Source organism: Mesitornis unicolor, unplaced genomic scaffold (assembly GCF_000695765.1).
Source record: "Mesitornis unicolor isolate BGI_N332 unplaced genomic scaffold, ASM69576v1 scaffold10920, whole genome shotgun sequence".
NCBI classification, from domain to species: domain Eukaryota; kingdom Metazoa; phylum Chordata; class Aves; order Mesitornithiformes; family Mesitornithidae; genus Mesitornis; species Mesitornis unicolor.
The window spans coordinates 1,674-24,535 of record NW_010156256.1 but is presented as its reverse complement, the minus strand read 5'-3'; the positions used below and the strand labels follow the sequence as shown (position 1 = coordinate 24,535).

At 42.1% G+C, this 22,862-nt stretch overlaps 1 protein-coding gene across 1 annotated transcript in view; it reads right to left on the bottom strand.

Moving 5' to 3' along the window:
- FUBP3 (far upstream element (FUSE) binding protein 3) overlaps window positions 1-18,362 on the bottom strand; it is a 32,516-nt gene extending 14,154 nt beyond the window's left edge. The window contains exons 1-11 of the mRNA XM_010185898.1: window positions 18,317-18,362; window positions 11,971-12,021; window positions 11,458-11,491; window positions 9,474-9,523; window positions 7,769-7,840; window positions 6,963-7,020; window positions 4,182-4,344; window positions 3,190-3,288; window positions 1,339-1,443; window positions 849-951; window positions 78-178 (exon numbers count right to left, since the gene is read on the bottom strand). Coding sequence (XP_010184200.1) covers window positions 78-178; window positions 849-951; window positions 1,339-1,443; window positions 3,190-3,288; window positions 4,182-4,344; window positions 6,963-7,020; window positions 7,769-7,840; window positions 9,474-9,486 — 714 coding nt within the window. The 5' untranslated portion in view covers window positions 9,487-9,523; window positions 11,458-11,491; window positions 11,971-12,021; window positions 18,317-18,362. The remainder of the gene's footprint in view (window positions 1-77; window positions 179-848; window positions 952-1,338; window positions 1,444-3,189; window positions 3,289-4,181; window positions 4,345-6,962; window positions 7,021-7,768; window positions 7,841-9,473; window positions 9,524-11,457; window positions 11,492-11,970; window positions 12,022-18,316) is intronic.
- Between the last annotated feature and the right edge of the window lie 4,500 nt (window positions 18,363-22,862).

The following is a 22,862-nucleotide window of genomic DNA, read 5'->3' as shown; positions in this document are numbered from 1 at the left end:
ATCCATCCACACAGCTGCATGCATGCAGACTACATTCTCATATGAGCGCATTCCTCCTACAAGCCTCCAGAACCCACCTGTGCTGTGAGAATGAGCTCATTGATGATGTGTGCTGCGTGTTGACACCTATCGGGAAGGCCCATGACCTGTGCGACTCTTTCAGAACTAATCCCATCATCTGTGAAGAGAGGTGGCAAAGACTAAATTAAAAGGAGAAAGAAAACATCCACTCACCAACAGCAGCTTCCTTCTAGCACTACTACTGCCAGCAGAGTTTTCACATAACTACCCCAGGAGCTACCTCTTCCCTCCACCTTCAGACCCTCTTCCACGTACTGAAAGACGACAAAACTGAACCCACATTGCAGAGGGAGCAACATTCAGAAGGCAACACTTTCAAATGTCAAAAAGCCATGAAAGAGACTGATACAATTTTAAGAGAACAAAGGCAGCTTTGATAGGTGATCAGACAGCCAAGGACCCAGAGAAAGTTACTTGGAATTAATCAACTCCTGATCCCCAAAGGCTTTAATGTCCTGGAGGAGAATTCTTTAACAGGAAATAGAAGGGTTTTTGTTACTGTCATTTTGTTTATCCATATAATTACCACTCAAGACATGAATGTTGTGACATATAATGTTTGCAAATGAGCTGTATATAGTCTTACTCTGAAAAAGAGAAAGTGCACGAGGAAGCAGCAGATCATATTTAAATGGGTCTCAGAAAGAGGCACAATGCATCTTTAAATTAGGAAAGCCTAGCTGGTGTAACCTCAGATCGGATTCACTTCAGCAATCCCAAACTGGAATACTGTTCAGAAAGTAACAGCTCTCCAACCTCACACAAACCTGGTTTAAATTGAATCCTAACTCCAGCATCATTCTGAATCTTTTTGATCATTTCTCCATTTCTTCCTATCACAATTCCAACAGCAAACCTGGGCACAGAGACCTGATGGGAAAGGCAAAGCAGTATGAAAGCTCAGAGAACTCAACTGAATTACTCTGATTTTACAAGGAGATGCTCTTAACTGTGAGGACAGGCCATGTTGGGCAGCTCCAGGCTAGAGAACCACATCCCTTAAGAAAAACATGTGTCCATGAATTCCTTCCCCACTAAATGAACTCTCCACTGCAAGAATGCAGCTTAAAAAGACAATTAGCAAAGCGCCATCTGGGAGTCCGTGAGAACTCCTCTTCTTTGCAGCCAGACTCGCTCTTCTGGCAACAGAACACAAAACATTTAAAAATAAGCTTACAGGTTACATGTGCAATTTGATGACTTCCACCCACTGCCCATCCCACGGGGAGGTTAGCAGAGTACTTGAAGAAAACATACCTCTATGCTGCCTCCTCCCATTCTAGAACTGAAATCATTGCGTACGCCTCGGAAGTCTGCCTGATCTTTCTCTCGGATGATCTCCAGTACCATTTCCCTTGCTTGCTACATGAGGAAAGAAGTTACAGTTAGCTTAAAATTATTCTGCTTGCCATCTTGATGTTAGGGCCTCGGCAGTGCCTAGTGGTCAGGCTTCAGGCAAAGGTCTCCATCTGCTTAATGGAAACAGCATTCTGTGGTTTTTTTTTTCATTTTTCAAGGAGGGAGGTGGGCAGTAGTGATCTTAATGACACTCAGCCCAAGTCTGTAGCACTCCTGCAAGCCATTTTCTGAGAAAAATGAATATTCTCCCTACGTACTTGCAGCCCTCAGATCATTCACAAGCTTGCATGTAGCCCAGCTAGAAAAAATATACCTTGGAAATGAGCCACCAGGAGCCACCATTCAGACGTCTACATGTCAAAACCAAAGCCTTTGTTTCTATATATTACCAGTCAAGCTTTTGACATTTTAGATCTATTTCCACATTTGAGGGACACTGGTGAATCTGACTCTTTCACATTTAGACATATTTTTCATGCCCCCATGGTATTTTTTACAGGAGGCAACTCCAGACATTTCAGAGATGCCAAGACAGAAATAAGGGCAACCGAGAGAATTCATATGGACTTGAGAGAATTAAGAAACACTGTTGCACATGCAGAGAATCCCACCAAACCCAAGGATTTATCAAGCTCAAACTTTTCTAAGTGCCCCAAATATCTTCCAGCCTATGCAGTCTCCACGATTGCTCAGCACAATTTATGGCACAGAAGATGCGACAGCAGCAAATCTTGCAAGACAGAAGAAACCACCTAGGAAGCAGCAGCACTTAAGTATGATTTGGTTACAATTAGCAAGATTGCCATTAAACTCCTTTTGGATATCTATACCTCCACAATAAGTATATGAATTCTGAAAAACAAAACACCTCCCCACCCCCTCCAACAAACCAAAACAACCCAACCAAAACTCCCACCAAACCAAAAACTAAAACCACAGCATTTAAATCTAAAATCCCACTTGCAGTAAGAGGTTTGAAAAATACCACCCAAACGTACTATCCCTGAGCAACATCAACTGTTGCAGCAATTTATGATTAGGGAGATCCAATGAAACAGAACTATTTTTATTTGAGACAGGAATGCTAAGCTAGATTTAAGTATTAGCAAGGTATGAAAAGCACTTGCTGAGAAGTGGAACGTGCCACAGCTAAACTTTAATTCTTTAATTCAAGCATTCCCATCACTCTACAATCTTCCAGTCTCCAGCTGATCATGGGTTTTTGCTTTGAACCGCAGGTATGAGCACATCTGTAGAACCCTGACACAAGGAGACTGAGGTACCAATATTAAAGCAAGCCCCTTGGTTTCAGGAGTTGTTGTCAGATTTCTTTTTTAATTACCTGCGTCAATTGGCTGTCTGAGATAGTGAACCTTCCACAAAACGTTCTCAGATGTGTGGTTTAGTCACCAAGAACCCATTTGCTCAAGTACCATCTAGCTATGACTTTTGCTTCAAGGACTGGAAAGTATTTCAAAGCTACTTTCTCCAAACCATTCTCCTCAGCTCCTCTCCTGTCCATGTCTAATATCTATGTGGAGTGAGAACCCATAGCTTATGCCATAAATAAGCCAATGCTTGCTAGTCTGGTGTTCTAACTTGCTCAAACTTCAACCTTACAGAACAAACAAAACCAGCAAGGATCATTATATTTACACTTGGATTAAATTCCATTAGATGTGCACAAACATGCTAAAATTTAAATTCCTCCTCAGTTCTCTAGGGCAACTGCTTACTTCTATTACATACCTGTACTTTAAATGCATCTCCAGTTATACGGAGAGGTTTATCTGCTCCAGTAGGCAACGGACCATCTTGGATCATAATCATTTTCACACCTGTTCGCTCCTGAAGAAAAAGCACAGAGCACTTTGCTAAGCAGAGTCCCTAAAACAAGGGACTATATTTTGGTTACTAAACATTATGCAGGTCAAATCAGCAGCTTTACAGAGCACTACTTTAGGTCTTCATGGGTGCTTGTAGCACAAATTCAGTGATAGTCCTAGAGTGTGAAGGGCTGCTGAGTGTGCTACCCCTGAAGTTCTCAAACAGCTGAATCCCTTGCCAAGAGAACCCCTCTACCTGAACAAGTGTTTTTTCAGCCCTTTCCAAAATCTGTAGCTGTCTGCATATAATAGTTATTAAGTGACCAGACTTAAAACTACTGGATAGCAGAGGCCTAATCAAGGCACTCAAAAACCTACATTTTTGACTTAGGTGCTTTTTCTGACATCCTTAACTCTTTAACAAACTTGTTCCAGATGGAAGAATAAAGAATGTCTAGGAACACAGATTTATACATAACACAACACTTTTAATTAGAAAAGGGTGGGATGAGAGAAAAAGGAAGACACGCCAGCTTCATGACAGATCAGCAACAGAAGAGGAGCACAGCACTCTACAACAGCACGGCTGGCATTAAAAACTATTGCAGCAGCAGCCTAGAGATAGCCTTTTCTTGGCTACAAAGATCTCCTCCTAAACAGTACGCACCAAATGTTATCTAAAGTACACAAGTTTCTTTCAGACTTCTGGCAAAACTCCACTACATGCGTAGCTGGGGCCAAACCGATTTCTTTTTTAACACAAGATTGGATTTGAGTCCAGCTCTCCGAAGGCAGAAGAGTAGTCCCTGCTGTAGAAGGTGAGAGCATTTAAGGCTCTCCATTTCAGCACGCTCTTGTTGATCTAGAGAAGCTGCGGTAGGGAAGAGAGCCCTAAAGTAAATGCATCTTGCGCACCTGCAACTGTTTTATTGTTTCACCTCCTTTGCCGATGACTAGACCCACTTTGGATGCCGGGATCAAAATCTCCTGAATCGTACTGTTGCCATCAACATCGTTGTGAAAACCAGGTCCGTTCCGACAGCGATCTACAATCTGCCCCAGTAGCCGTTTTGCTTGTCTTGGGAAAAGAATCGAGGGAAACAACCATTAGACAACATTGTTCCATGTGACCAAGAGAGCAGGGACCATCAGAATGGGAAGCGATCAGGGAGAGGAGGAAAAGTGAAAAGATGAAGGAAACCACAGTTAGCACAACGTTTACTTTTTAAACTCTTTGATGTGTATTTTCCCTTATCATGATTACTTAAAAGCAGTTTGATTTCTGAAAGGGGAAGGGAGAAGGAAGAGCAGCAGCACGCGCTGACCTCTTAGAAGTTAACAGTTGAGCTATAGCATTTGGGGTGATTGTTTTGGATTAAGATACCCTACATTCTAAACTTTTCTAACTTTTAAAAACATATATATACAATATTTGATAAAACTCAAGCTCTGTTCTCCTTCTTGGTCAAGACAAAAACCACACGCTGCCCTGATTCTAACAGAGCACATGGGTTAACCACTCTCTGATCAGTGCCAGGCCTTGCTCTTCTCTGCCTGCTCTTGCCAGCAGCACCAGAACACTGCTCTAACACAGCCTCTGCGCCAAGCAGTAGGTGCTGAAGTACACCACGAAGCAAGACAAGGATACTGCAGCAGCAACCAGTGAAAGACTGGGTTCTTCTGCTCCTGGTGAGAAGAGACAGACACAAAGAAGCATTTGGGAGATTAAAGACACCTTCTCTAAAATGTTTAGCATGTCAAAGGTAGCTGATGGGGCTTCCCTTCATCATGAAGACTCCTAGTATCAATGTATTGCTTGCCTGCCCTTCTCCCACAACCCTTCTCCAAGTAGGTAGAAGAAAATCAACAGTTCCCTCTTCAGTCTAAAGAATCATCTTCCTCTCTCTCCCCACTTCCTATCAGGACACCTAAGAAGCCATACCAAGCCGTATCAGGCACCCTAGGAGGACTATCTTCTCTCTGGCCATTTGAAAAAACAGTACAAAGTCATCCCTTGCAAGCAGACATCCACCCAAGACAGCTCACAGGGTGGTGATCTGAGGCTGTGCACAGATCACAACACAGCTTTCTCTTGACTTTCCCCACAAAACAAGGCAAAATGTGGCATTTCTGGAAGCCCACGTCAAATATTCTGAAAATATCTTAGAGGTTTTATTCATCTACCTTCATATTTTTCATAAACTTATTTTAGTGACAACAGATGCTACAGCAGTTAATACACAACGTGTTTCAGATGAGAAGGGGTCATTTGAAAATTAACCTTACTAGTTTGCCACTGCATATAAATAATGGAAACACTCCTCATAACACCCCTCACAAATTCTGACATCTAGATTGGTTTCCTTACTTCATTTTCTTTTTCTATAAGTAGACTAAGATGACAGTACAACCAGCGAACTTGACAAGAATTTTAGTGCAAAAGTAAATCAAATTTCACCTAATTCCATGTCCCTAACACCTTGTTCTGCTTCGTAAATTGAGCATTCTCACTTTTAAAAAATTTATTTACATTTCATTTAAAGACAGCCTTGGATTTAACTACATTTAACTGCTTATTTCAGAACTATGAAGTCTTAATTACACCTCTCCCACATTCTCCCCCAACTGCATCTCATCAGGCATCCCAGCTTTTTAGTATTTCCCTCTTGTTCTGAAACATCCTTTGCTAAAAGGGAAAAGCACTTCAGTATCAGCAAGAATACATTGCGTGCCCTATAATGTGAGCTTGCCAATTATATTTATTCTGGCTCACTGCTTGCAGTATTATGGTAGAATAAGGAGATTTAAGTACCCTTAGATCTCTTAGGAATGGAAGAATGATGAGTGTCTTGTCTTTAGAGAGACGGTCTTTGCACCCATGTATTTTCACTATCAAATGCAACTCAAAGATTTCCAGATGGATTTTAAAAAACCCACCTACCCAAAGGCTGGGGAGAGAAAGAGCAGCTCCATATGTTAAGTGTGTTCCTGTAAGCCTGAGGATCCTGGATCCAGTTCCAGCAGGAGGTCCTCAACTGGTTTGTGAGAGTCTCAAACTCAGCTCCTGGGAAGGGGGAGGGAGGAAACACTGTCCCTAAAGTTTCTATAGGCCTAAAGAGTAGAAACCCCTGCTAGCTGGCCACATCTCTCTACCATGCAGGGATCAGAATTCAAGACTTTGGCTCAGTCCTTTGCTTCTTGTTGGCAGCGATGCAGAGGCAAGCATACCCATGGGCCTCATGCTGCTCTGCAACAACACCAACACCTCCAGATTATTCTGGAGGGGCACCGACAGGCTTTGGAGGCCTCATGCAGCCCTTCTTCAGCTGGGAGGATGGTAATCTCAATAGGAGTAGGGAAGCGAGTGGGAGAAGAGAAGTGCCCTTCAACAGCTTAGCTCAGTATCCTGGAAAGCTGCAGTTAGAAAACTGCATCCTAGGTGCCCTAAGAGCAACCTTGCCCTGCGGAGGGGAATCCCATGGAAATTTCTGCAGAGGGTTCAAACTGCAACTGGAAAAAAGCCTTTGAGGTGCACAGTTTAAAGCATCAGACCAAGAGGGGCTATGCTCTAGAGACCCTCAATTTTCTCTAGGCCAACACTTGCTGGCGTGGCTAACCAAGTAGCACCACTGACAGAGCACAGCATCAGGGAGAAGAGAGAGAAGGAGAAAGGAGAGAAGTGAAATCAGAACTCACTCAATGCTCTCTGGCGTCCCGGTGAGTACACAGGGCCTCTCGGGCATCCCACCACTGTCTACAAAGGAAAAAAGAAGGAAACTTTTAATACATGGAATAAAAATTAATAGTAATTTTTAAAAGGCAGCTGTTTCAGTAACTATCAAGCACTAATGGAAGCACAGATACCCCCTCCCCCTGCACACAGAGCACATTAATGAATTCAAAGACATCCAGGGTCAACATATTTTACATTATTTGCTGGATGTCTGCATTCCTTTAAAGCCTTCCCTACCAATTAAAGGAAGGGATAAGAACCCAGATTACATTCATCAACTCTCCTGTACAGCACTGTAGTACAGCCTTCCCCAAAGCAAACAGGTGCTAACACAGAACAAACGGGATGATCCCATTTCTGTGACACAAGGCAAGTTGTACGGAGCTGCCACCCTCCCAAAATGTCTTCTGCCAGGAGCTGGGCCGACCAGACTGATCAGAGACAAACCGCAGGAGATGAGCAAAGCGGCACCACCAGGAGAAAACCTGACAGCTGCAATTGCAGGTCTAAGTACAGCATGGATTGTCCATTAGCACTGTACCCATCCGTGGTTGAAGACAGTTCCTTAACTGTTTCCTTCCCCAAACCACTTGACAAACCTGTTTTCTATTCTAGTCAGGAGGTCAGTCATAAAACAGCTCTCCCATGCAAGTCAGCCCAGTATACACCAGTTATTAAAGGCCATGAGTATGGCAAGGCACCTGATCTAATGGACACAGCATCCTTCAATATTAAAATCTGTTCACTTGCCATACCAAGAGGCTCTTACCTGGAGCAATTTGAATTTTGCAGCCAGACTCTGCCTGAATCCGTGAGATCTGTTCTCCTCCCCTGCCGATTACTGAAATGAGTTCAACAAGCATCAGAACATACCGTTGTTCCAAGTAACCGCAGAGCACCTTCCCCCTTTTACTCCACTGCAGCTATCTATAAAGGAACAGTTTGACTCCAGGACTGCAGAAGAGGCATCCACAGCACGGCAAAATTTATCATAGCAGACAAACAGTAAAAAACTGCCAAAAGTTATTTTATTTGCTTGGAAAAAAAAACAACAACCACAAAACAAAACAAAAAAGCCTGCCTTGCACTGGAATGGAAATACTCAGTATGCAAGAAATAAGGCACTAGTTTGAGTGATGCTAGAAGAGTCATTTAAGTACATCTTGTTCAGCCTGAACCAATAAACCAGCTATTTGGGACACTGAAAAAAAAGGTAGAGACTTTTGTTTGGTTGGCTGGGGTTTTTTTCCCTTTAAAATTCATGTTTTAGTGCCTCTTCTCAATGGTCATGCTATTTGCCTGGTCTGCACTCCAGCAGAACTGCTACATACTGGAATGCTCTATCAATCTCAAGTGAAAACAAAAGCTCATCTCCCTTAACTCTTGGAGTCAGTACATCGTTGCTCCACAAGACATACTGGGAAGAGACTATGTGCCAATTACCACTCACATCCTTCCCAGACTGCAAAGACAGCAAAACCATCAAGTCAAACAGGTATGCCTGGCTCAAGATGCTCCCATAGAAGCATCTCTCAGCTGTGGGTTTGCCACCTTCCCGCATGTTCTGTCCCTAAACCAAGATCAGATTTAACTCGGAGATGATGCACCAGCAAAGCACGCACACTCCCCTCTCCCAGGGCTACAGTGTCCCTCTGACAACTCCCCACACGTGTGGTACCACGACCAGTAAATGAAGAGGTCTGGCAGGAGGAGAGCAAGCATTTCCTCTGCAGGAATTTGTTACAGTTTTATAGCATCATTAGAACTGGGACAAAACGTCACACACCAAGGGGTAATTATCATGGCACGTTATTTTCCTTTTTACTCTCAGTATATCAAACTGGAAGAGCTACACAGAGATCGAGCAGTGCAAGAGCATGCAATCACTGTAGTAACACATCAGCAGGAGGTGCCATTAAAAGGAAGAGCAATGATCATCAAGAGGAAGAGAGAAATTAGGATCAAGTTTGAAAGAGAACAGCATCAGGAATGCAAATCTAGGAAAAATCCTCATTTGAGCAATGCATGCTGGTTGCGTTTCCCTGCGGCAAACGTAGGAGAGATTTACAATTCTGTTTAACTTGCCTCGAGTCAACTCTTATTTTAACATTTAAATGTTGTTTTCCTCCTTCAACTCTCAGTTTTGCATATTTTAAAGTAGTAAGATGTTTCAGTGAGGGGAAATAAATTCACTTCCGACTTGTTTATATACTATGCTAGTGGGAGTTTAAAGGAAAGAAACACTAAAGCTCCCAGTAACTTGTACCCCAGTCTTCTTGTTATTACTGGGACACCAAGCTTTTCCATGCAGTTTGCACCTGAATTTTAAACACAGATCATGTGGTCCCCAGGAAGCATTAGACAAGGCTTATCCAAGGGCAGTAAGCACAAAAACTTGTGAGCATGTCAGAATAAACAGCATTCCTGCACGGGAAACACATAAGAAACGTTTCAAAAGCATCCAAGGTACTTACTAAATCCAACCATTTTATCAGGCACTTTGAACTCTTCTGTTATTACAGCCCTACAAAAAAAGATAAAATAGTCATTACAAAGAACAATTTGGAAGACAACGACGTCCCTGCCACGGAAACCAGGCACAGCATAAGGCTTTTGTATACACAAACGCTACAACACAGTCAAAATTGTGGTCCCTTCCAACCTGGTGTTCTATGATTCTACGAAAATCAGTTGTTTTGGAAGGAACCTCTCACGGCCACCTGATTTCTCCTGTGCTGGACACACTCCCAGTCTAATTTCCACTGTCTTTAGTAGAGCTGAGAGAATAATCTCTTTTTGTCATTAATTCTTGCTCCAGACAGACTTAACAGAATAACAGCAAAGTTTATTTAATATTTAGCCTAGACCTTCCAAGCCACAGTTTCTGCCTACTTTCGGATATGCTCTTGTCAAGAGACGCTGACCAGCACCAATCCTGATGTGAATGCCCCCTCCAGTATTCAGATATTTTTTTGCCTGCTTGTCCTTATCACTCTTTTCCTTGGAATTTATAAAAGTTATCTTCAATTATCCTTTGAAGTCTTATTATCTCAAGACTCCCATATCTATTGCTCTTTGGACTTTTTCAATGTGTCTCTGCCTCAAAACATAGCAGCCAAAGTTATTTCCTAAGACCTGAGCATAGTCAAGTAGAAAGGAATTACCTTAGATGGATTTTTGTTCACCCATTGCTCTCTCATAGAAAATACAACACAATGAATGTGGAATTTGCAAATTCCATACATTTAGATATGTATTATACACAATTTGTTCAGCAAACTCAAAAGCAATGAAACAGCTGCATAATAAATTCAATGCAGGTTTTGTGGCGATGTATATTAAAATCTTCCCATTTTTTGCTCTAGATCAGTTAGGGAAGGTATAAAACGCAGCAGACTTCACCAGCTAACCTGCAGATAAAGTGCACTGCACTGTCCCAAGGCTCACCAGCAGAGATGCAAAACCAGACAGTGCCACCCATACCCACCACAGAACAGGGAGCTTCAGAATTATGGTTGTTTTAACCTGGGATAAACCCAGTCTGCTGTCAAAAATGCCCTATCCTACATAATTTGTTAATCACCCCGTGTTGCAGGAATGGTTGCTGGTGTACAAAGCAGCAAACCTAGCAGCAAATCAACCACCAAAACCAGAAACAAACCAAGTCAGGCTTTCCAGCCTAATCACTTCCCTGCATGAACACCACTCCTGGCAGAAGAGGTCTCAGAAAAGCGGATAGCGCTGCCCACCCTGCTCTGTGCCACCTTAACGGGACATTAGCTTTAACCTAACCATTAAAAACTGAAGGTTTTACAGCAGAATATTGCTTGTCCTTTCTGCTGAGGCCCTCAATGAACAGCAGGCTACGATGGAAATGCACTACTACTAGCCTGAAGGTGAATCCATTTAGAAATGTTCTCCCCTTCCTACTCAAAACAAGACTGACAACTCCTTAAGACCAGGATTCAAGAAAAACAGAGAATTTTGCTTCTGTATTAAATGCTAAGACATGCTGCACAACTACTCATACTGGCTTCAGTCTCCAAAAACCATCTTTGACAAAGGAGTCATGCCAGGTCATATTACACCAACAAAACTAACAATAATAATAGTTTAAAAAAATCTACCTGCCTGTTCAGTACTTCCAACTTTTGTCAAAACACCACAGCTTTTTAAACTTTTTCTTTATTTCCCTTGCCAGGCAGAGGAATGGAGAGGAGAGAGAATTTATTCTGTTCACTCCTGCAGATTTACAGAAACCAAATCCAAGTTTCACATCAACTCTTCTTTATCACAACAAACAGCTTTAAAGGGTTAGCAGAAACCCAGCCTGGAGAAAGCCCAAGCTGACAGTTTCTCCACATTCCCAACCCCTGACTTCCTAACACTACTACAGATGGTGGATCAATAAACAATTAGAATTGATCAATAAATAATAAAACATAACCCACTGCTTACCTTTGATGTACCAGGGCCCCTAACTGGTTACCTACTGTGGCAGAGAGAGAAAAAAGGAAAAAAATCAAAGCATTAGCACGGATAAACTAACTTCATCCCCATAGAAAAAGAGTTCTTACCATTTCATCAAAAAAGAAAGAAAAGCAAAACAGTAATTTGGGTTCAGTGGCTGAAATGAATGCGTTATGTGGTACAAAACAGGAGGGGATTTCTTGATCAACACACACCACAACGCAGTGTCCAGCTGAACACAGGATAGGGAATTGATCTTCGTCTCCCCATGCTGAGAGTCCTGGGAGAAAATCCTGCCTGCTCAAATCCAAATCCCTGCAACTAACCTCCCCCTTCCCAAATTAAGCCCAAAGCAGCAAAAAAAAAAAAAAAGAAAAAGAGGGGGGGGAGAAGGCAGCAGAAAGGCAATTTTACATAGGCTGGTATGTACTAAAAAACAAAAGCCAAGCAGGCTCAAAGATTTAGTGTAGGCAAAAAGCATTAAAGACAGGTTGCACATACTTCTCTCTGTGTCTCTTATCTGTGCTCCATGGAGCCCACTTACACGGAGACCTGTTAAAGGAATAGGTGTGTTAAGTAACCTTGTGGCACCCGAACGGGATTTTAAAAGAACACAACCAACCACATTTGACTGCATGCACACATTCCAGTCATATCTGCGATGTTAGCTGGTGGTCCATTTCTGATCAGCAGTTATCTCCCTGGCTGACAACCCCCAAACAGATTTCTCCCCCCCCTCAACCCTCACAGATTAGATCCTTCTTCCAAATGTTAATGGAGAAAATATCATTAGACCAACTCATGCAAAGTGGGAACACGTGCCCTGCTGGGCTTCCTACTGGACTTTGCCTGCAGCAAACCAGCTAAAAACCAGACCATTTGGTCCTAACAACCAGTTGAAAGATTATATTGCATGTCTGGAGGGCACAAGGAGCGAAACAAATGAAACCGTCCAACATGTGAGCTGTGATAATATAGATGCTGTTTCAAACTACCTTGCAGCAACCTGCACGTTCTTTGACCCGAAATAAATCGGCAATCAGCTGGCAGGGTTAGAAAGTGGATGCAGCCCACACTCTCTAAATCCGGTAGAAAAATGAATAAAGTTTGTGGCCAAACACTCTACACAAATAAAACAGACAAAGAGAGTCAACGCGGTATTTCTGCTGCATGTCAATACCTTCATAATAGTTCCAGACCAAAATATTGACAGCATATCTATTTTATTACTCTCCTCAGCTCCGTGATAAGACAACTGCTGCGCTATTGACTCCGTTAGATTTGTCTTTGCATATTCTCACCCTGAATATAAAAAGTTCTAATTTGATAACTACCAATACTGCAGCTGAGAAAGGTGGGTGATGTAATGGGGAATATTTGCTTTAGCTGATAAGCCACTACCGCAGAGCTGAGCAAATACGACCAAACAAATTCAGAATCTCGCCATCTTGCTCCAAACTGTGCTCTGAGTATTTTTACTACACGCAATAGGTCCGGTGGCTATTGCTGTAGTACAGGACTGCCCTTGCCATGGACCAGGCCACTCATTACCCCAAGATGCCAGCAAGATCGGTCTTTAAACTACAAGGCTGTATTTAAATATCCACTTCACGTTTCAATTCACCATAACAGCACTGGGAGCAGTCTGTGCTGCCCACAAGTTACAAGACAGATACACATCCTATAATCAGCTCCTGAAGTTCACGTGAGGAACGGAAGAGCCTTCATTTTGTAACAAAATCCTACACTTGAAAAAGACAACTTCTTAGGGGCAAGCTGTACGAGCACAAGAAGTTAAATCAGTCGGGAAAATAATGCTTTAGATGATGTAGAATAGCATCTCCAACCCATTCCAAGTACTATACAAACACAGTAAGCCATTCACCACCCCAGGCAGATATCACCCTTACAATATATTTAGTGTTCAAATTAATTAAAAAAAAAGCCACAATAACTTCTGTGCAAGATTGTTCCTTTCTCATTTCACAAATAACCTCACCACGAGCCGAGATAAAGTGCAGATGGAGAGAACAGGGAATGATTTACCTACAGTCAATAACAATTTCTGGGTTGTTTTTTTTGGGGGGTTGAAGACACAGCTCATAGTTCCAACAACCTAAAGGTCCATTCCTTCTCCAAGATGCCCATTTTGCTCTGAAAGCCAGGGACTAAAGCAGAGGCAGGGCTGGGGCAGACGGCGCACGCTGCAGTACCGAAAGCTGACGTTCTGCTCCACCATCTCCCTCTTCACGCCACAGAGGAGGCTGAACTCTATCAAGCCACGTACGTATTTCCTCCTTTTACATCTACTGAGTACAATTCAACTATAACTGCAGTCATTTCACTGCAAATAAGGAAAAATACTGAATAAAATCAGCACAATTTCCTATTAATGGCACCTGCTGGTTGATAACTCTTCACCCTGCTTTAGGCTTCACCTTAACTGAATTCTACCTAACAGACACTCAAAACAAATGTGGATTTTTTTTCCATCCCATAAAACAGAGCAGTGCCTCCCACTAAATTAATGTGCATGATGGGAATATACAATCTCATCAAGAATATCTTCACAGCTAGAATAAGATCAGAGCAACACATCTGCTGGAAAGCAGTGAAACAGGGTTGCGTTTCATACTTTTTGAATCAAAATGGGATCATCATAAATTTCAGAAAGCTACAAGGAAGATACCAGCTACACTAATTCTTTGTCATTAAATATTGCTAGGTTTTCCTTTAATTACACAGTCAAAACCTAACAATTTCCGTGTCTGCCTTCACTGCAAATCTTTATAGGCTTTTTTCCTCCCTGCCTTAAACTGCCTTATTTTAAAAATGGTGATCTGTAAAGTTGAGACTTGAAGAACACTGGGATTTTGTGTACTACACTAAACCTTTTGCCAGAAGATCTGGATTTTTGCCCTGGTCCTGCTGCTGCTACAGACATGCCAAGGAGCATCACTTCTAACTTTCAGCAGCAGTAAGACAGGGATAAGATTTCCTTCTGCTCACCACTATTTTCATTGAAAACATATTCAAGCAAAAGAACGACGTATTCCATACAACAGGATCACATTGTGTTTGAGCCCCTCAGCTCTACTACAGTCAAGTTTTATTACACCAAAACGGGCCATTTTAATATCTGGATGCACCACAGAAACTTGGGGATGTCAGGAGGTGGAGAGAGTTAGGGGTGAGGCTTCTCCAAGGTTGCTCATCTTTGTTTGCCCAGACTCAAAGGATACCCCAGCCTTCAGCTGCAGCACTGCTGGTTAACCCTACAGATATCACAGAATCAGATGATGTACGATATACGACCATATATCACTGGAAAATTCTCCAAAGCAGTCCAAAACAGAGCACACAAAGGCTAATGCTCTGGTGATCAGCCTCTTTCCAGCAGACTGGATCCCTGCTTCCTTCAAACCAAAGGAGGCTGTTTCTTTAAGGATTATTTAGCATTAAATAAACTTATTAAACTGTGCTGGTAATTAGAGGGAGCCATTAATTAGAATGGAGGCCAGGAGCAGCTGCTGGCCATTAGCGGGGGGGCTGGGATCTGTCCTCAGCAGGGAGCCGTAAGAAAGATGCCACCAGGACCCTCTGCACTCAGAGCCGACCCCATCTCCCGCGCTCACCTTTGCTGAGAAACATTAACTGCTACAAGCGGCCATATAAATGCCAACTATGACTTACTGCAAGCTGAATAAATAAACCTGATCTCCACCCTGCACTGTAGCTATTAGCAGGATTATTTTAAAGTTGTCTCCAGAAAGCAGAAATAAAGAAGCCAGGAAACAGAGAAATAATCAGTCTCAAGCTCCATCTAATATGGTCTAATATATAATATCTAATATATAAATATTAGATATATACATCTAAAATATAAAATAGGCCAGGTCACCAGGGCCAGTCCTAGCAGCTCTTCATTTGATACGAAGACTTATGTTGAGGGAAGTGCAAAAGGCACTCACAAGTTCTGGTTTCCAATACTATGACAAATCTGTTTTTCCTGGAAATGCTCTAAAAGCAGCTGAATTTGTTTTGACCATCTCTGTCACCCTGTCTTCCTAAGCTGCCATCAATCAGCCACACCAGCAGCTGTTTACAGAAATGGACAGGCAGAATTAGATTTTCCTGAAAGACAGACAGTTTTCTTTTAACCTCAAATGCTTCCTCTGGACCCTATTTTTTCAGGACTATTAGGAACAGGAGTAATTTTCTAACAGCTACATGGGGATAAGGAAGCAGCAAGACCTGCACCCAGCCGTGAGCACACAGTACACAGAGGTAAACAATCAAAAGATTTACCACCAGATTTGTTTCCAAGCTATCCAGAGCAGCAGCATCCATCCAAATCCCCACACTACAAAATCTCTAGAGCACACATAATATAAATAATCACTTCTGGATGACAGTATCTCCAAACTGTGGTTCACAGACAAGCAGAAAATGGAAAAAAGTGTGGGCATGCAATTCTGACACTCCCTTGATCACAGCTAACAGAGAACTAAAAGATCATCCAAATGGGAAGTGCTTTCTTAATTTAAGTGTCTTATTAAAAGGAACTGCCATCTTCCAGATGCTTAGAGCTAAAGCTGCATTATAGACTTCTAATGCCATGGTAGCAAAAGCAGGTAGCTGAAGACTGACTAAGGTACAGATCATACTGCAAACAAACACAGAGCAAGAAGCACTCACAGCTCCAGAAGCTCCTTCACCAGGCTGCAGTCCTGGGTGTGCAGTTAAAGAGCAGCGCAGGAGGACTACGTGGTTAGGCCAGGAACTCATCACCCAATTGTATTTCAGTACAGGACTTACTAATGCCATTAGAACTAAAACCCAAGATGACCAAAGCTGAAAGAAGCGATACAACCCTTGCTCCTACCCTGACAATTCTTGTTTCTTTGTGAGATTCCAGCCCTTTAAAATATTACTTCCATCACTTCTCTGCTCCTCTAAGATCTCACAGATCAGATTTTTGGGAAGGGACAAAGTTAAAACATCTACAGATACATACGAAGAACCCAAGGGCAAATGCAGCACTTGCAGCTGCTTTAAAAACAGTTACAAAGTAGGCCCAGCACCAAACAGGCATCCAGAGTGAGCAAACACCCGTAGATCTTCACATCAGAAGAACTGTCGATGTAAGAGTCAGTACAGCCACTCAGGAAGGCTCTCCCACGAACCATACCTGCTCCACCGACTTACCTATCACAACGCAGGAAACCAGCCGTAACGTACATTTATAGCCCAGACTGCAACTGTATTGACACGGTTTGTGTCAACACAAACAAGGCTCAGCAAGTAAGACGGCTCACCAGTAAAAGTTCAAGTACAAAGTCTAATTTAAGCTGTCATTAAGCGCTACAACCATTTCACATGTTAAAAGTTCATTAAAAAAACCATTTTGTCTCCTTCCTAGAAGGCTATTTCTATTCTTTTTCACGTACAGCCACTTATCTAAGCCAGTCAGACACAGCTCAAAGTTGTTCAGCATTCTTCCATGCTGAACAGCCTGCGTGGCAACTGAGCACCTTCCCATACAGAAAGCAACACACACCAGTAAACACCAGGCCTCCGGCTTCTCACAGACATCAGCATGCTCCAGCTTGAGATAAGGCACAGCGGCTCACCCAGATAAACCCATTATTTCCTAAAACACCAAACGAAAGGAGCAGCAACCTCTTGCTCAAATAGAGCCAACACCAGAGAGCAAAGTGGGTTGCAGCCCATGTTCAGACAGCAGTAACGTTAGCAAGCCAGAAACTCCTCATGAAAAACTCCTCCCCATGCTCCAGCATGGTTTTCAGAATGAGAAGCAGGCATGCAGTATTTTCAGCCTTTGCCTCACACAGCTTTGTATCAGACGGTAAAAATGTATTTTAGGAATGAAGTGCTAGGCAGCAGCTTTGCTTATCTCCTCAGTACTCCTGTGAACATATCTGTGGGGAGAGAATCACCCTGCAGGGCTACCTGTGTCAGTAAAAATACTTGAGGAAATAGGAAAAAGATGACACAGGTACACTTTTTTATAACCAACCACAGGAAAAGGCGAGCTCTTTGAAACTACACAGCAGCAGATACTACAGTTTAACCACTTCTTAATAGTGTACATAAATATATTTGTAAAAAAGAAACCACCTGTTACATTTTTATTGCTCCCGCCAAAGATAAGAAACTAATAACTTACTTTAAAATTGTAACAATTCATATAATATTTAACTCATTACAGTTACCAGATACAGACCACCCAATAAATTATTCTTTGGCTATGGCCAGTGTTAAATGCTTCAGAGACACAGGATTCTTAAGGATTCTCAAAGATTCTTCGGATTCTCAAGGAACAATTACGAAAAAGCTAAACCTAATACAGGAAGTTTCCTTCCAACTTGTATCAATTTACATCAACACCCTTTCTCCCCAGAATTCACGTACAAAGCAGTCAGAACTCATTGACAGCAACACTACCCACTCCCAGAAAATAAGGGTCATCAGGGAAGCACAGCTTTACTGGGTACATCTGGTACCCTATATACTGGCTCCAGCACAGCTCCAATAAACACCTCCTCCTCCCTCCCTCCCTTCCCCCAGCTACCACAGAACAAGATTTAAATTACAGAGGTGCTAATTTCCAAAATTCATGAAGAAAGAGAACTGCTGACACTAATAACATGAACGCCTAGGAGCCCCGTGCTATCTAGATAAGACTAAACAGAACAAGGCACCTTGTACAGAATTTCTGTACACAGAAAGATGCATTCATTTCTGTCCTTAAAGCAGACACCTGCCTCCTTAGATGAATTTCAGGAGCTGCATCTGCGATATTGACCAATGATAGCCAGCTTACCTCCATCATCCAGGGGCCGTTTCTGCACTCCATAACCGTAGACTGACGGGTCCACAAGTGTTGTAGAATTATTCAAGTGAGGAATATCTCCAATTTTAGCAGCAATCTATAAAAGCAGAGGATGAAAACATGATTAGCATACCTGAAGTTTCAGTCACCACAGCTAAACACTTTCTTCCAATAAGGCACTTACTTCAGTCCCATCTTCTCTCAACTATTTACTATATATATAGATGGCTTTATAACAGTTCCAAGACAGTAGTGCTTCATTTGTAAAGTAAACAATTTTCTGCTTGTTTTTAATATTTAATTAAGATTGCATTCACCCAGTTCCTCTTCCTGATCATAAGTAGGTATTTACTCTCTGGAACATTATATTCAGGTTTCTTCACTGCACGGACAGCTGACAAGCTCAATCTTGCAAAGGGGAGAGTTAAACAAGTTCACCAACTTTGTCCTGGAGAAGCTGCCACCACCACAGCCATGAAGGACACACACTTCCTTCTGCATCAGTGCTTATCCAGATACAGAGAAATGCACATTCGCACATCATTGGTGGGAGCAGAGAATAAAGAACGTGAAAATACACAGCACAAGGACAGGTTTGGGAACTCCTTGTCAAAGAGACTGGATCACCCTGTGTTTACTGTACGGAAAATAAGCCAGTGGGCAAACTACTAGCCCAGAACTAGTTTTCATTTCCTGCAGTGGTCAGTACAGCACAAACACAACTAACACTGTCTGTGCCTCTGTTTCCATCCCTTACAGGGGGATAACAGCCATTCCCTGCCTGGCCAGGAAGAGGAGACAGTCAGGTATCACAGTAAGGGGACTACGGTAAGCAAATAAATGATGTTGGAGAGAGACCTGACCACCTCTCAATAAAAGTGAAAAGCTAAGCTTGTCTCTAATGACATTTGGGAGACATCTATAAAGATGTATGCCGACAGGAGTGAGCTCTTTCAGCCCACTCTGGACACATACAGGTGCATTAGTTCAGTGCTGCACCCAAGGTAATACTCGCTTCAGGGACAGGCAAACTGCAGTCTCACAGCAGCCCTCGCCTACATAAAGTACTTTGCTATAATAAGTAAGTGCAGAACAAAGTAGTTACAGAACAAATATAAAGCACTGTGTATTCTACAGCATTTACTTCCTTTTCCAACAAAAAGAAAATCACTGAATAGGATCTTTACTGGAAGTCTGATCTCACTCTATTATAACCGGGATGTCACCAGAGAATAAGCAAGAGGAACAGATGAAAGAGCATTTTACACAGATGTGTTTTAAATGAAGACAAGGGCAAATGACAAATATAACTAAAGGTGTTTCTAAAATTTGAGTTTTACTGCAACAGAAAGATATCTACAGTAACTCTGGTTGTTGACACTATTGGCTGCTGCAGTGGAATAAACAACTGCCCAAGATTCAGAACCACGGGGTACTGAAAAAAAAAAAGCTATTTGAAATAATATTGAAAGATTGAGGGCACTGCTTTTAGAAAGAGAATAGAAAATGTTCTCTTCAATGCCTTGCATGAAAAGAGCTCCAAGTTTTGACGATTTTCTACTCCTAGTCCATTCCGTCCTGTCCTCTTTCAGAACGTCAACAACTCTGCCGTGTCAGAAATGTCAGGAGCTAGAGAATAAAATCTTCCTGTAGGACCAGCACAGTGATCACATAGTAAAGCTTTGATGACAAGCACCTTGTACATCAGCATCTCCAAAAACTAGTAAGCCCAAAGACATCTGACTCTGAAAGCATTAACATAGACTACCCCTTGTCCACTCCATATTGGGGAGCACCAGGTGACATCTCACTTTTCTGTTGAATGCTGTACTGTATCTACAGCTCCAGCCCTTTACCCACTTGCTTTCCCCTTACATTTGGGATGCAGAAGATTTTAATGGAGATGCAAAGATGTTTCTTGACTACTTCAATGCTGAAAAATAAATTTTAAAATATATTTTATAACATTCTATTAACAGCTCTCACATAACTTCCAAACACATACCAAAAGGAACAGTGTCAGGTACAGCATACCCAGCATGTTCTGGAACCTGCGATTTTAACATGCCCTTTATGAACTCTGTTAGTAGTCATTTACTTGAAAAAAAACCTGTAAGTTGTGGAAACACACACTGAAGGAACAGAAAAAGACAGTCTGTGGATGGCAGAAACTGGCCTACAGAAAGAAGCTTGCATGAACCAGAGAAGTGTACAAGAACCAACACTCCAGCTGTGTGCTCCCAGAGCCAGAGACCTTTGCAAAGGCTTGCGCTTAGCACACAATTATCGCCCTGGCACAGAACCCTCCAAGCAAAGGGCAAAATAAGAAAGTCAAAGCAATTTTTACATTATCAGCTTTTGGGATATTTTCCTCTTCCCCCCTCCTTTATTTAAACTTGCACACTTATCTCTAAAGCCTTCCCAGCTGCCACTGGATTACAGGCAGACAACACGCCACCTTGCTACAGCAGGAAAAAATACCCTGCAAAATTGAGATTTGAGCTTTTTAAGTTGATATTACTGTTAAAAAATACATTTTAGCTTCTTCTGTTTGGCTTAAAATGGGAACCTCAGTTTTTACTATAAGTTTTTTTTTTTGAGATAAGCATGAAAAATAGAACACAGCAAAAGTAAGCAGACTTAGCCCTTATCTGACTAAATGACCTTGAGTAATGTACTACTACCCACTGCTTTTGTCTCACTCTGTCAGTCTTTTTTTTTCCTAAACCAAACATCTATATTAATAAGCTCTGAAATATGCTGTGAAAAAGCATCACTACCACAGAACTGTTTCTGCACCCAATTTCCCCAAAATGAAGCTCTCCAAAAAACACTTCAAAGGACACAGCATAAACCTGAGCTACAAACTGCAACAGTAAAGCCAAGAAAACCAAACAAAATAACCCACGAAGTTGTGTGAGGGATACACATTTTCCTATACCTTGCAATTCTGTCCTCCTATACCCGTAACACCCTTTAAAAATGGTCTTATATCGAAACACTTTTAAATATGCTCTGTAGGAAGCAGCAAAACCATCCATAGCCATTGAAGTTTCAAGCCACAGGTGGTTTTCCTAAACACTCAAGTAGTTGCAAAGCCCTAAATCCACTCAAGGATGATCTGAAAAAGTACCCTATAAGGCAGGAAAGAAACCTAAGGCTTAAGACTCCTCCATCCCCACAGGAATTAGAAGTTAGAGCCTGAGAAGAGAAGTGGATTTTAAGCAACAGCCTGTTGACTCTCAGTACATCTCAGGGTATTCATCCACTTTGAAGGTACCCAAGGTGGCACACTATAGGCTTACCAAGCCACAGCCTTTCCTGTTCATGGCATTCCTAGAAATTTGGACTCAGACAGGACATATGGCAGGTTACAAGAAGAACAGCACATGTAAGAAGAGGAAACCAGTAAGTGCTTAAGTGCTGCAAATGTATGTGTTGTACCAAAAATGAGACAGCCAAGGAGAACAGGAGAAGGTCAGAACCAAGATGCTGTTTTGTCAGTAAGAACAAGACTCAAGGACAGTCTCATAGAAATCCATTTTTGCCCAAAGTACAGGCAGCTCTGCTTATTTTCTGATCCCGTTACTCAAAAGGGGAGCAGACATCCTGTCACCCTCTCTCCCCACCCCAAAATGCCACAGAAGAAAATCCACCCTGCCTCAGAGCAGCCTCTTCAATAGACAGATCAGTCACCACCCATGACCCATAGACTAATCCACACACTTGAGGTGTGGTGCAGAAGATGCAGGACAGCTCAACTCAAAGTCCCAGCATTCACTTGAAAAAGTAATTTTTGATGCTTCTCAATTATTTAAGACCCCACGAAAAACCCAAGCAAGTCCAGCACCAACACTGAAAGCAATGCACAAGCCATTTCTTTCAACGGTATGCCAGATTTCTTCCTCTTATGTCACCTCACATCCCAGCGACTTTGAGGAATGCAGTTGCTGTGATTGATCAGGAAAGTCTTCCCTGTCCTGAATTATTTAGTTATTAGTAACTAAGCACTGCATTCCACAGCCCGATTCTAGTGTTATGGCTGTCATGAGAACAGAATTGAGTAAATTTGATTACAAGTCTTATGTGTAAGATTAAACTTTGAAAGAGTTAAAATGCCAAGCCAGGGAAGCCATATCAACCCAGAAAGCAAGAATTATAACTGATTTTTTTTTCCTCTGCTCCCTTCTACCCCTTAAAGCAAAGGTAATAAACAGAAAAGGCAACAGCACTGGCCAGAAACTGTACAAAAGCTGACATCTACATACCACATCAACATAGTTCAGGTAAATACAACATTAAACACACTTGAAGAGAGCTCTGCCATCACATCCAGAGAAGCACCAGGTGTAGTAACTGCCTTTATATCCCACCTGATTCTCAGCCAGGAAGTTCCATCACAGGTTGCTCAGGTGGTGAGGTAAGTACTCATCTGTTGAGCAATTAAGACCATCTTCATTCACTTTGGTAACAAGTCACTACAGACAGTTTAGTTCTGCCATTCCATGCAGGAGAAGACTACATACTCCTTTATAAA